Consider the following 14,002-nt stretch of genomic DNA (forward strand, 5'->3'; position numbering starts at 1 on the left):
CTAATATCATCATTAAATGCCTCACAACACATCAAATATGAGGGTAGGACATGTGTTCTTCAGAGATAAGCATTCAATTTGTTAGATAACTTTCAAATGGTTTGGCAAAATAGACACATAGACTCATATATAAATCTAAAGGAAATCGAGCAAAATGTGAATAATCAAGGACCCAAAGTTGTGGATCTATAGGTGTCTGCTGTGCTATTCTTTCAGCTTTGCTTTTTGTTTGAAAATGTCCATAATGGGGGCGCCTGGGTGGCTCAGCCGGTTAAGCATCTACCTTCGGCTCAGGTCATAATCCTGGGATCAAGCCCCGCATGGGGTTCCTTGCTCAGCAGGGAGTCTGCTTCTCTCCTGCTTGCTACTTGCCGCGCCGTACCGCCCCCCCCCGCCCCCCCTTCTGTGTGCTCTCTCTCTGCTCTCATTATCTCAAATAAATAAATAGAATTTAAAAATAAAAAAAAGGAAATATCCATAATGAAAAGTTCAGAAGAAAAGGACAAAGAGAGGACAGGACCTCAGAGGGAAACACATGACAAGAGTAGTAAGGGGAGAGCCTGGGAGGACGTGTCCCAAGCATGTGGGTGCCAGCAAATTCCACTCCTCTACTTTGCTGCAACATTCTTACCTTTATTCTCTTCTCCTTTTGCCATCTTGCTAATGGGGAAGATGGTTGTCACATGCACGCAGTCCAGTATGGCCAGGAGGATTTTGGTTAATCGAAGAAGGTCAGAGAAGTTGTAGAAACCGAAGTATATGAGATTCCTAGCTAAATTTACAACCTGTTATATTAAAACAAAAGAGAGAGAGAGATGGTATTTCATAAACTATACCCTTCAGTTTTATGTTGACTAGCTGATAAATGACTAATTCTGACCCTCGTTATGGTAAGAGAAGGCATATACTTTGCTGGCCATTTCTGATCAAATTTCATTTTGTTTCATAGGAGAAAAAAATAAGAAACAAAAAACTGCAAAGCTACTGACCTATTTCAATAACTAGCTAATCAACAACTGACCTAATCATGTGTCTGTGCAGCTTCCCAAAGGTATTACAGGGCCAGCCATGTTATAGCCAAAGAGAACACAGGTAACGATATTGCAATTCTCAGAAATAGAACTCCTCACAAGGAAAGGTGGTCTCAAAGAGAAACATTTTAACTCAAAGGTAACAAGGATTTATGTACCTCAAATGATTAATCTGTGACAGATCCCAAACGCAGTCTGTTTCTTTCCTGCCATTTTTAAGATAATGTACAGAATATACCTAATATTCCATCGTTTTACATGATACAATTCACCCTGGGTGGTACTTCTAAGAGCTTAACTACCATTAAGCCAAGTGACTGGTAACAGTTCTATTTTATTCTGGAACAAAATTAAGCTGAATTCCTTTTTATTACAAAACTAGAGTCTCATGATAGAAATCACCACATGCTAAAATATTTTCTATTTACCCGATAGAAGAACGACCAATGAAAAGCAGATAAAAGATCATTTCATCATGAATTACCTCAAAGGTAAGCTTATTTTTCTCCTTATCAGAGAAAGGAAACCTCTGACAAACCACATCTCTTAAATACTCCTCCACAAATTCCATGGTCTGTGCAAACCTCTCCTTAATTTCATCTTTGGAAGTTCCACTACTATCATAGCTAAAAGAAAAGGAGAAAGAAAAGGAAATCAAATTCCAAGATCTTTGCACTTCGGCCTTCCCCAGCTGCTCTGGCCGCAAAGCCAAGAATCCCTCCCCAACACCTCGTATCCCACCTTCTGTCCTCACTTTATTTTTTCCTCCTTAGCACCTATCACCAAGATATGGAATCATTTATCTTGTTTGTATCTCTTTTCCCCACTAGTGTAGAGATAGTGTTCTGGTTGGTTCACAATACCTTACTTAGGGCTGACACAAAGTAGAGACACATATTTGTTGAATTAAAAAAAGGGACAAGATATAAAAAATATAATCATGCCATCTTTTGCATTCTTCCAAAAAAAAGTAGTATTTGCCACACACTTTTTAATTTTAAGCTTAATGAAAAAAAAAAAAGACTTCACCTTGCTTCTATGATTTAATTAGACCTAACCTGACCTTAAGTGGTTTTTCTACCATGACACCAAACATTATGAGGTTTTAAAACAACATGAGGTCTTGGCAGGGAGAAGGAGCCAGGCTCACTCATCAATGGCGATCTCCGAGGGAATCTCAGACCACAGGCGGGCGTATTTCACGGGAGTGACTTGTTCCTGGGGATCTCGGTCCACGTGCATATGAAGCATGAGACGGCAGAAGGACGCCCTTAGGTCATAGGGCAGGTTCTCATCAGACATGCAGCGGAGAATGAGATCGACATCCAGCTGGCCTGATATTTCATTGATGGCCAGGTACTGGCGGTCTAGACACATCCTAGCAAAAAGGTTCAACTGATACCTGGAGAAAGGTAAAGTTATAGGAAGAAATCAGAATTCATTGAGGATGAATGGAAACACATCAGGACAGTCCAGATAGACCCAACTTTCATAGGAGTGACATTTGGTCACCTGAACTTAGACTGACATGCTTAAATGGCTTCTGTACCAGGCCAATAAAAGAACAGTTCAAGCTACACCACTAGTCATACGTGTCCACCCTGCTGAGTTGGGAGTAATTACGCGACTACTTGATTCCATTTTGCCCTTGTTTATTTTATGAAATAAATGGGGGAAAATGTTACATCTAAAATGGTTGTCTATTTCTTCAGCTGTTTTTTTATACAGTATAAAGACCATGTAGGAAATGTTAAAGGTATCTCCCATGTTGAGTCTAATCAGAAATTTTATAATACTCTTAGGATCTTATCTCATATAAGCCTACACTTTGACTTCTACATGAAAAACATGGTGTGCAAAGTAGGGGACTCATCCAAATGTCTTATGCTTTCTTCCTCAACCAACTACATGTGATCTTTGTCACCCTCCATACTGGACCAGGGAAGCATGCTTTCTCATTCACCCTCAGGAGAAGACATATCAAACATTAAAAGACTAAACAACTTCTCATGTGAAATAAGCCAGCCACTAGCTTCCAAAGTGGCAAATATTGGCTTCTGAATCTAAAATCCTATTTGTTATCAATAACCATGAGTTGAAAATATTCTCAATCTCACCAGATACCAGTGAATGCAGATTAAAACATGATTCTATTTCATGCTTATAAAATTAACAAAGATTAAAAAGCATCAGAATATTCAGAACTAGCAAAGACCAGGAGAAACAAAGTTCTCATTTACAACTGGTGGGAGTGTGCTCCAAAATATCCAATCTAGGATTGCTGAGTAAAGTTTAAAAATATGTATCCTTGCCAATTCAACAATTCCACTCTTGATATGAAATGGAAACTCTCATTCATAGGCACACTTTTGAATAAGGATGTTCCCTGACATGAAAAGCTAAACTGTGGCATACAATGGAATATCAAAGAGCAATGAAAACGTGGCATCATAAAATGGATTACTGCTCAGCTGTCAAAATTAGGCCGATCAACCTCCATTACCACGAACACATTACAGAAGCAACACAGAATCAATCAGGCAGCCTTCAGAATGGAACAGTACAGCACCATTTACATACATTTCTAGTATCAGGGAAAATACTCCGTATTTGTTATGAATGCACACTAATGTAGTAAAATTCGAACACACCAAGACGTAGAAGGGTACGCACCACAGGCACAAATGGGAGGGAGGACAAAGGAACGCAGGAGGTAACAGGGCGCCGTAACCGCGAAGTTTTACTTATTAAAAAATGCCATGAGCACTTCGCCATCTTCCCTTCTCTTATCTTTGCAAGGTTTTTATCGGCTCTTCCCCCCTCCCCTTTTCTTCTCCATTGCCTTCCCTGAGGTGGCAGGGCCAGCAGGTTTTAAAACTGGGACCAGGGAGACCTTGGGGCTGAAGGAGGTAACCAGCAGAGGTGGACAGTGAGCAAACAGGTATACACCAGGGCAAAGGCCAGCCAGGTTTCTCTGTTGCAGGATGGAGTTACGCACATGGAAAGGTGAAGGCTGCAATAACCCCATGGGTGTTGGAATGGAAGTACTGATATGGACTCACGATTTCATTATATATTTGTACAGACAGATATAGAAATAGAAACATGGGTGCGTGTATATAAATATGCATATATGTGTGAATACACACACTCATTTCCTAGCTCTGTCTGCAAAAGTTCTAGGAGGTTGGCACTGTTGTCTCTATTTTGCAGATTAAAGAACTGGGGCGTGCAGAGGTATGTAACCTGACCAAAGTCAAAAACCTCATATGTAGAAGGTCAGGATTTGAACCCAAGCAGTCTGAGCATACAGTCTGACTCCTAACTACTACAACATGCATAAACTTCCTGTAAGGGGAAACGGTAACTAGGGGCTATGCAAGCACACCTCTTCTGTCGACCTGGCCACATCTGGAAATCAATTTTAGATACTTACTTAGTCCCGTAAGTATCAATGAAACCTTACACTCCCAACTCCTAAACTACACAGCATTTGCTAGACAGGTGACAACTCGTGGTTCCTTGGAGCCATCGGACAAACAAGCAATAAATTCTCCCTCAATTCTTTTCAGGGCACCCCAAACCGAGCCCAGAGGGACTCCCTGTCACCTGTAGTAGCTGAGAACGTCTCGGTCTTCCTTTTGTCCTTCTTTAGCATCCTGCGCCAGTTCCCTGACGCTCTTGCTGCGAATCTCCTTGCTGCTATCCCTCCAGAAGAGCCACACCTCTTCTTCATCTTCTCCTGCCTCCAGAGCATTCTCTCCAGTAGAAACACCCTCAAATTCAAAACGAGAAAGAACCAACCTGGACAGTAAGAGGAAGAGGGAAAACTCATTATGTTGAAATACTTGCTCATGCTGGAATCTAGCTTCACTTTCAGCATGAAGATAAAATGAAAACCATTCCTTCCCTCAATGGCAGGATCACAAAGAGCCAAACATTAACTTCTTCATATACTTTATCCCAGTGGTTCTCAAGCAGGGTGACTTTGTCTGCCCTGCCCCCTCTCAAGGAGACATCTGGCAATATCGGTGGACATTTTCACATTTCTGTTTGTCCCAACGGAGTGGGAGGGGTATAATGGGCACCTACTGGGTAGAGGCCCAGGATGCTGCTAAATGCACAGGACAGTACCCCATGACAATTATTCAGGCCCAAATGTCAAAATGCTCAAGTTGCATTAGTCCAAGCCCCAAATTGTTATGCATGAGAAACAAACAAAAAAAAATCACTAGCTCAGGGTCTAATTGAGTTTGGGGTTTTGTTTTGATTTGTTTTTTCAACATTGGCCCTATTACTGGCACTGTACTTACCAGGAAACGGTTCCTTTGCTAAAAATGAATCACTACTATTACCAAAGTTTCTATGTACCACTAAACACTTTTTGAACAGTGATAACTTAAAAAGCTCTGCCCTACAGCGTCTTAATATCACCATTGAATTAGCACCTTCAAATTTTAAAACTGATTATCATACTTAAAGAACTTTAAGCTCTTAAAATGAAACTGAGTGTGTGCAAATGCTCTCTGGTGAATATATATCAGTTTTCAACCAGTGTGCAAAGTAAGTGCAGAGCAAACTTCATTTCCCTATCAAGGACCTTTGCCTCAGACAGATCCCATGCCAGCCCATCCGACTTCAGACCAAGTCTGAAGAAATCAAAGGGTTAAGTTCTATTAGTCAGGAGTGCAGGCATCCACTGGGCCACACATTCTCTACCTAAATCCCTTTCTCACCTGTATCTTAAATCCCAAGACCCCCACTCACTTGGTCTCAATCAGGATGTCGGCATTGGTTGGATTCAGCACAGCTTTACATATCAGTTCCTGGGTCACTGGGATCGATTTGTTCATGGACACACAGAGGTCGGAGAGATAATCTAAGAATCTGCCGAGAGAGAGAGAGCAAACAAGACATTTTCTGTAACCAGAGCAGAGGTTTGGCTCTTGGAGCCCAACTCTCTGCAAGTGGACAGATCCAACAGAGCATGCACCAAAGAAATCAGAGACAGTTTAGGTTTTGGTGCCAGTGTCCACGGCACCACCAGGAACCCAGTCGCTGTAAGAGAGGAAAGAAAGAAAGAAGCAAACGAGGAAAGATGACAGTGGCTGGGGCAGACGAGGAAGTGATGAGGCAAAAATGCACAAAACAGGGGTGCCTGGGTGGCTCAGTCATTAAGCGTCTGCCTTCAGCTCAGGTCATGATCCCAGGGTCCTGGGATTGAGCCCCGCATCGGGCTCCCTGCTCTGCGGGAAGCCTGCTTCTCCCTCTCCCACTCCCCCTGCTTGTGTTCCCTCTCTCGCTGTGAAATAAATAAATAAAATCTTTAAAAAAAATGCACAAAACAAGATAAGGAAGAAGCTCACGTAAGGGAGCCCTCACGTATGGAGGGGAAGCAGAGAGGCGAGGAAAGGCCCTGAGGCCTGAGTGCCCCAGCTGGAATCCCTGCTCTGATTCTCATTAATTATGTTCCCATAAGCAGTGTGACCTGGGGAGGTTTCTGGACCTCGCTGTGCTTCACTCTTCTCATCTACAGCAGAGGGTAATGTATAACCTCAGAGAACTGTCCTGAGGATTAAATGAGATAATTCATGGCGAGTGCTGACTTAGTTCACTCCCAGGTATGTGAGAATGCTCCACAAACTTTACTTACCTCTGTGGGTGGGAGGAGTCATTTTACAACAACACTATCAGCTCTCCAGTGTGATCATTCACGATAACTATATTATAAACTATTTCCCACTTCTAAAATGTTGTGGATCCCTTTCTTTTTTAAAGATTTTATTTATTTACTTGAGAGAAAGAGAGAGCAAGAGAGAGAGTACAAGCAGGGGGAGGGGCAGAAGGAGAGGGGAAGCAGACTCCCCGCTGAGCAGGAAGCCTGACATGGGGCTCAATCCCAGGACCCTGGGATCATGACCAAAGCCGAAGGAAGATGCTTAACCCACTGTGCCACTCAGGTGCCCTGATGTTGTGGGTCTTAATCAGGAGAAGAGGGAAGACAGTAAGAAGACAGGGAGATCCATGTAAATGAGAAAAAACAGAATTCTAACATAAAATAAAAACACTCAAGTAACAACTAAGTTTGCAAAAGACTCTTACTGATGATATTTGGGGGAGATGTTCTAACTGATAATCAGGGGTTGCTAAACAGTGACTGAGTGGCCAAAACTGTCATTTACTGTGCATCTACTAAGTATCAGGCACTTCCCATGCATTTATTCTCATTCAATTTTCATAACCATCCATTTAGCATAGAAGGAAATTAAAGCTCAAGGGGAAAGCGAAGGTCACCTAGCTGGTAAATATTAGAGCTAGGATTCCACTACGGGTCTATTCCAATACCATGTTCTTTCCACTACTCATCCAAGAGCCTCTCAAGGCCGGCCTAAAAGAAATCTGTCACTGGCAGCCCTCAAAAAGGAAACCTAGCCAAAAGCACCATGACTAGCTGAGTGCCTGCATCTTCAGTGCCCAGACAGCTTCCGCCGATCAGGCCCACTTCCGCCTCACCTGGGCTCCCTGTTCTTTCGCACCAGACTGACAAACGTGTCAATCTCAGCAGCGGTGATGTGTTTTTCCAGGAGTTTTCGGTTATTGTGAAGTAGGGCGGTGATCGTGTCTTCGGCCAACACATCATAGCCAATCTGCTTCTGCATGAAGCCAAACTGCTTGGCTATGTACTCCTTTTAAGGAAGAAAAGAGAGGTCAGCAGAAACAACAAAAGATATTAAGGTTAACCCAAAACTAAGGGAAGTAGCAACAGTCCCTGATGAAAATTATTGCTCATAAGGGAAATCCTAGTGGAGCATCTTTCCACAACTCTCTAATCTAGGACAGCAGCTGCAAACTCCCCCACATCCTTCATTCTACTAAACCCGCCACACAAATGTAATTAAGCAAATTATCCTGCATGTACAGATGGGCATTTTATTAAGTGCACAGGATAAATATTAATGTGGTGACTTATTTTTCTAAAAGGTCAAAGGCGGTTTTTCAGCTCTGATTTTATTGCTAATTCAAGAGATTTAACTGTGCGTTACTGCTCTGTACTGCTGAATAAACACACTTAAGCCTACCTAGGTATTTAGAACAATATTACCCCATTCTGTTTTCTTTATCTGGGGTGAAAATACATTTTTATAGTCAATGGGTAGCAGGAGCAAGTAGGAATACCTAAGCCAGGCAATCAGATTCACAGAACATATGAAAACACCTCTGGCTTCTCTCTTTGGGGATCAGACATGACATTCCATAAAAATATATGAGAACTCAGGGAAGCCTCTTGCAGATATTTGTTTGTTTCTATTCAAGGATATAGCCCTTCCCAAGACAGACTATTTGTGTCCTGAAAGTTCTGAAAGCCCTTTAAACTTGGCTTAATTTTTTTTAATTAACTCCAAAATCCTAAAAACTACTCAGGGTGTCCACAGAGGACCCTGGCCACTTTTCAGCCCATGTTCAATAAGGACGCATGTTTGGGAATTCACCAGCCTTCAGGGACATACTACTGTCAAGCAGCATAGAATCTATAGATAAAAAGCAAAGACAGTCCATGTAGCAGCAGTGAGAGGGACTGGGTGTTTTCATGTACAAGCAAAATGTGCTGGCACGCACCAGAGGCTCTGGGGCATCCTCATCTGAAGATGGCAGAGAGGAAGAGAATAAAATCTCTTTGGCACTATTGGAGTATGGTGTTAACACACTGCAGGTGGATTTAAAGCCACTGGACCACCCAAAGACCACCTGTCCACACTAATGAACGCAGCATCATAGGTATAGGACACTCTCAATTTCAACAGTAGTAAAGGCCAAGTCAAAAGCTTAGCAATACACGCTAACAAGGTTCTATCTGATACTTTAGAGCATTGCCTCAGCTTAACACTACCTTCATGACAAAACTTTAATTACAGGGGGAAGTTTAAATTTAAAGGCCAGATGTCGTGGCAGTCGAAAGTTTACAAACAAAAGCCTTTCGTAACACAATGCAGAGACTGGGAGTCAGGGTTATCAAAAGTGTCATCTGTGCACCTACAGTACTTCATGTCACAAAGTGCAGGGCTCCTCAGGCTCAGTCCTACTGACTTTAGGGCTGGATAACTGTTTGTTGTCCCGGGGATGTCCTGTGCATTCCTGGACATTCCTTCTACCCACTAGATGCCAGCAGCACCTCCAAGTGGTGACACTCATAAGGGTCTCCCGACATTGCCAAGTATTTCCTGGGGGACAAAATTAGTCCCAGCTGAGAACTACTAAATGTGGCAACACAGTTCACAGGTTTCCTTAAAAATCTCAAACTGATGGGAACCCCCAGAGAGGTTAGAACCTTTATTTTATGGGGAGAGGACAATATAGACAGTGCCATGACATACACAAGGACTTGGAATGTCATAAAACATGAGCCAAAACCAAAATAAAGAGAAAGTTACCAGCAGACATGGAGGATATGGAAGGGAGCAGGAAGAAAAGATTCTGCTCTACCTTTAATATAAACACATGCAATCACTTCCCTAAACCTTAAGGCAAGGTGCCATAAAAAACACTAGAAATGTCAAAAAAAAAAAAAAAAAAATCTCACTGAAAGGTGGCTGCAGAAGGGGACTTCTCAGGTATTTTTCTTAGGGACTCTGTCTTTTTCTCAGGCTTGCAAAAATGTATTTCCTTTCTAAGCGCAAACTTAATAAACCATTCTCTAGCAATTAAGTAACGACAGATATAAGACTTAAAACTCATGAGGCAAGTATATGAGCTTCGATCAATCCCGAATCCCAACCTGGTTTTTCCTGTAGTCTTGCTGGGAGTGTCTCAGGACCCTGTAGCAGAGCCGGCAGATATGTCTGAAAGGGGCATGCCGCTGGTCCCCAAGCTCCTCCAGCCGCAGCATGGGGCCATCGCCACAGTCCGTGAATGGGGCTTGTAACAACTTGAAGATCTGATTGTGAGAAAGAAGAACAGGCACTGCCATCATTTAGAGTGTTAATGGCTAGCCCTGTGTCCCAAACTAATATAAGCTCACAGGTGGCAGGCCTGCACCGGCAACTCTCTCTAGATCGACATCAATAACCTGAATATTATATGCAGTCCATCAACTGGGACTAGCTATTCACTGAAATCAGGCCACCTGGACCTAATTGGTCCTCAAACACTTGCAAGTATGGTGTGAAGGGCAACAGTGAAGAGTACAGACTCTGGAATCAGCAGGTTCTAGGTTGAAATCACACTCCTGCATTATTCCCTAGCGGTATAAAGCACAGTCGAGGTAACTTCTGGTTTTCTCCTCAGTAAAATGGAAAGAATACCACCCAGCTCCCGAGGGGATCCTAAGGATAAAAGGGGATAATAACTGTCAGTTGCATAAATATAGTGCTCAATGAAGGCTTCTGCCATGGAATCCGACCATTCTGGCCCCTCAAGGAATTACTATGGTGGAAAATGAGCATTGGCATGGAGCCTGAGATCTAATCTGGGAGTCATCTCATGAAACAGCTGGACATGATTTATTCTTGGACGGGAAATCCTTGCTGAAACATGATGGAGTGTTAATAAATTTTGTCTATCATCAACTGACAGGAGAAAAGATTCTCAAATCCCAAGTTCCTATGGAGAACTGTAAGACTAATAACTAATATGTTTTTCTTTGGGGTTTAGTGGCCAGGAATTTCTAAGCCAAGCATATAGCCAATGTATAGCTTTCCAGAACTATATGGTATGCATTTCTGTGCACTTCATCTACCCTTGTCACCTACCCCCCTATAATTTGTCTTTACACCAGTTTATTTAAATTTATGCCAAATAATACCATCTATACATATTCTATAAGCCACTTACTCATCCTTTATGGTAAGATTTTGTGGTGGTTTATAGAGTTCCCTATTTATCAAATACTCCAAATCTCCCAAACATACGAAATAACCTTAAGGACACACAGCACTTGCTATTACTTTTGATGAAAATAAAGTTGTCAAGTGAACTCTTCTTGGATTTCCTAACAGGTGAATGCTCACACATTGATATTCAACAAGTGTGTTTTCAACTGAACTGAGCTAAGAAGCCATGAAAAGACACAGAGGAATCTTAGATGCATATTACTAAGTGAAAGAAGACAGTCTGGAAAGGCTACGTACTGTATGATTCCCACTATAGGACATTCTGGAAAAGGCTAAATGATGGAGACAATAAAAGGACAGTGGTTGCCAGGGGGTGAGGGGAGGGAGGGATGAATAGACAGAGTATGGAGGATTTTTAGAACAGTGAAAATACTCTGCATGATATTATAATGATAGATATGTCATTATACATTTGCCTAAACCCAAAGAGTGAGTGTATAACACCAAGAGCGAATCCTAATGTAAACTACAGATTTGGGGGGATTATGATGTGTCAATGCAGGTTCAGCAACTGTAAGAGATGGACCACTGCAGTGGCGCATGTTAATGATAGGTAAGGCTATGCATGTGTCTGGGCAGGAGGTATATGTAAACTCTGTGCTTTCCACTCGCTATTGTTATGAACTCAAAACTGCTCTACAAAATCAAGTCTGTTTTCTCCAAAAGTCAGTTGATCAAGCGTTCCAGGTGGGAAACATCCATGTCCCTGTGTAAGAGCGGGGATCCCACCGATGTCTTACAAAGATCCCAGTACGTCGCATCTCACAGACCTGCTTGAGAATGTTCTGTTCTCTCATCAGCTTCTGCCGTTCTCTGTTGGGCTTGGAGAAGACCACTTCAAGTACATCTTGACCAGAGTTAGTGCCACCAGTGACAAAGTAAACCAAGTCTTCCAGCAGCTTGGTTACAGACCTTAGGGGGAAAGAAGCTATTAGAGATGGGAAATGTTCAACGTCCAATAGGTTGGAAGCTTCACCTTGGACGACTTGGGCCTAATGAGCCAGTTAAACACAAGCAGATCCATTCTTCCCAATTTCCCTGAAAGTGACAACCAATTACCAAAAAGTGTAAAATACACACAACACATTATTGTTCACAAAAGGATAACCACCTTCACAAGATAGGAGCCATCAAATTTTATTTCAGAGTAACACTGGCTCCTAACATTTAGTGAGGTAGTTCCAGAAGCCAAATTGGAGACAAAGAAAAAGACCGATCTTCAACTTCAGAGACTTTCAAAGAAGTGAATGTGGTTTCTGAAAACCACAGGTTGAAGCCACGTATAAATGCTAAGGCCTGCTCCTCTCATACAAGGCTGTTCAGAGTTGGTGTTTTCTCTTTCTGCAAGCAAGAGATTTAAAAAATCCACAGTGACTGAGGATGTGTCTGGTTCTTGTGTGAAGCCCTCACCTTCTTTCATTCTGGGTGATGGTGCCCTTCTCCAGCTTCCCAGCTATGGAGCCCAGCACCTTGCTGGCATCATTGGCAAAATCCAGGTCCCGAACCTCAGCAGGGGAAACTGGAACTATGGCAAATGCTTCCTTATCCTCCTTCACGGGGGAGGTGCCGATCTGAAAAGCAGAATGGTCTTTATGGAACTGTCTCTTGGACTGAGAGAGCAACACATTAATCAAACACTATATTTACACGACACTGGGCTATCCAGAGAGCTGGAGCTATCTTGCAGTTCAAATTAACTAGACATAGAAAAACATCTGGAAGGAAGTACCCCAAATCATTAACAGTTGTTACCTCTGGAGATTCTCACAGTGGGGAAGTGTGAGGCAGAAAATGGGCTGTGGTATCATTTTATACCTTCATTTGTTAAAGGAAGCATGTTAAGACTGTTGTAATTTAAAAACATGCTTATAAATACATAAGGAAAAAGCAAATGAGCAAAGTGGTAATTATTGACTCAGAGTATAAGGGTAGACAATGTACCATTCCTTCAGTTTTTCTATATACCTGAAAATGTTCATAAAAATAGAAGAAAAAAATTCCAGTGACCTCCCCCATCACTAAAAAAAAAATGTGAGAGCATCATTTCACTTTTTAAAAACAAAATCCCTATGTTTGTGAATTTATGCTCTATGACCCTAAAGAAGGTAGTGAAGGAGAGGGGGGTTCAGGGAGAGAAATTAAAGGGGCTGAGAGAACTTTCAAAAAATAAAAGTATATTTAAATACACAGAGAAATAAAGAAATAATAAAGATTGGGGAAAACCGACTAGGTATCTGATGTGCCTCAAGGCATAAGCAAACATTCCCCCAGCCAAAATCATCCTTCAGACAGATGTGAAATCCAGACAATTGCTCAACTTTTAGGGCAAAAGCCATGGAATAAAAAAGTTCTGGTTATTTCAAAAAGCCTGGGCTTGCTTTAGCCAGGTTCCTTGGAGAGAATTCTTTCACTGCATTCAAGTTTGTCCATGACCACACACTGGCCAAGCCAACAAAACGCAGTCCCTACGCCCCCATCTGTTCTCCAAGGAGCCCTTTCATTAGGGAACACAAGACCAAGGGAGGCAGCCAAGTTCCAGAACTCACTTTCAGCATCACAGGTTTTTCTTCCTCCTTGTCGATGGGGATATTTGTGCTGTGAACCCACGTATTAGTGCACAGGTGTCTGAGCCGGACATAGGAGTTTCTAACGGGGGGAGAAAAAGGACTTGAGGGACAGGAATTTTTAGGTTTTCTACAGCCACTGGCCTAGAATACATTCTATCAAAAAAAAAAAACGGATACCAAAATGGTGTTTTGCTACATACACAATACACACAATATAGACTGAGAAGCAAATGGCCGCACACTGAGATATATTCTAGTGTATTTACAATAAGAAATCATTCATCAGGATTCTAACACTGGGATATGCTGTATTTCTAAATATAAGATCACTCCTATGAATGAGTATCTCAGAACAAACTGAGGAGACAAAGCAACAACAAATATTTCCTGAGTATATATTAATGCATACCATGAGAGGTGATAAAGCAACACATGAAATTTTCATATGGATCAAAAAAGCAAAAAATAAAATTACTAGGATAAAATATGAGTTAATACTTAATAATCTTGTGGTAGG

At 41.9% G+C, this 14,002-nt stretch overlaps 1 protein-coding gene across 6 annotated transcripts in view; it reads right to left on the bottom strand.

Moving 5' to 3' along the window:
• The window catches only part of ITPR1 (inositol 1,4,5-trisphosphate receptor type 1), a 325,747-nt gene that overhangs the window by 159,669 nt on the left and 152,076 nt on the right, over positions 1 to 14,002 (bottom strand). For all 6 annotated transcript variants that reach the window (XM_036075557.2, XM_036075555.2, XM_036075554.2 and 3 more), the window contains exons 14-23: positions 13,465 to 13,564; positions 12,329 to 12,489; positions 11,689 to 11,830; positions 9,805 to 9,963; positions 7,545 to 7,717; positions 5,799 to 5,918; positions 4,641 to 4,835; positions 2,182 to 2,433; positions 1,516 to 1,657; positions 632 to 785 (exon numbers count right to left, since the gene is read on the bottom strand). In XM_036075557.2, the coding sequence (XP_035931450.1) occupies positions 632 to 785; positions 1,516 to 1,657; positions 2,182 to 2,433; positions 4,641 to 4,835; positions 5,799 to 5,918; positions 7,545 to 7,717; positions 9,805 to 9,963; positions 11,689 to 11,830; positions 12,329 to 12,489; positions 13,465 to 13,564 (1,598 nt within the window). The remainder of the gene's footprint in view (positions 1 to 631; positions 786 to 1,515; positions 1,658 to 2,181; positions 2,434 to 4,640; positions 4,836 to 5,798; positions 5,919 to 7,544; positions 7,718 to 9,804; positions 9,964 to 11,688; positions 11,831 to 12,328; positions 12,490 to 13,464; positions 13,565 to 14,002) is intronic.

The sequence above is a fragment of the Halichoerus grypus genome, chromosome 1 (genome assembly GCF_964656455.1).
Source record: "Halichoerus grypus chromosome 1, mHalGry1.hap1.1, whole genome shotgun sequence".
Lineage (NCBI taxonomy): Eukaryota > Metazoa > Chordata > Mammalia > Carnivora > Phocidae > Halichoerus > Halichoerus grypus.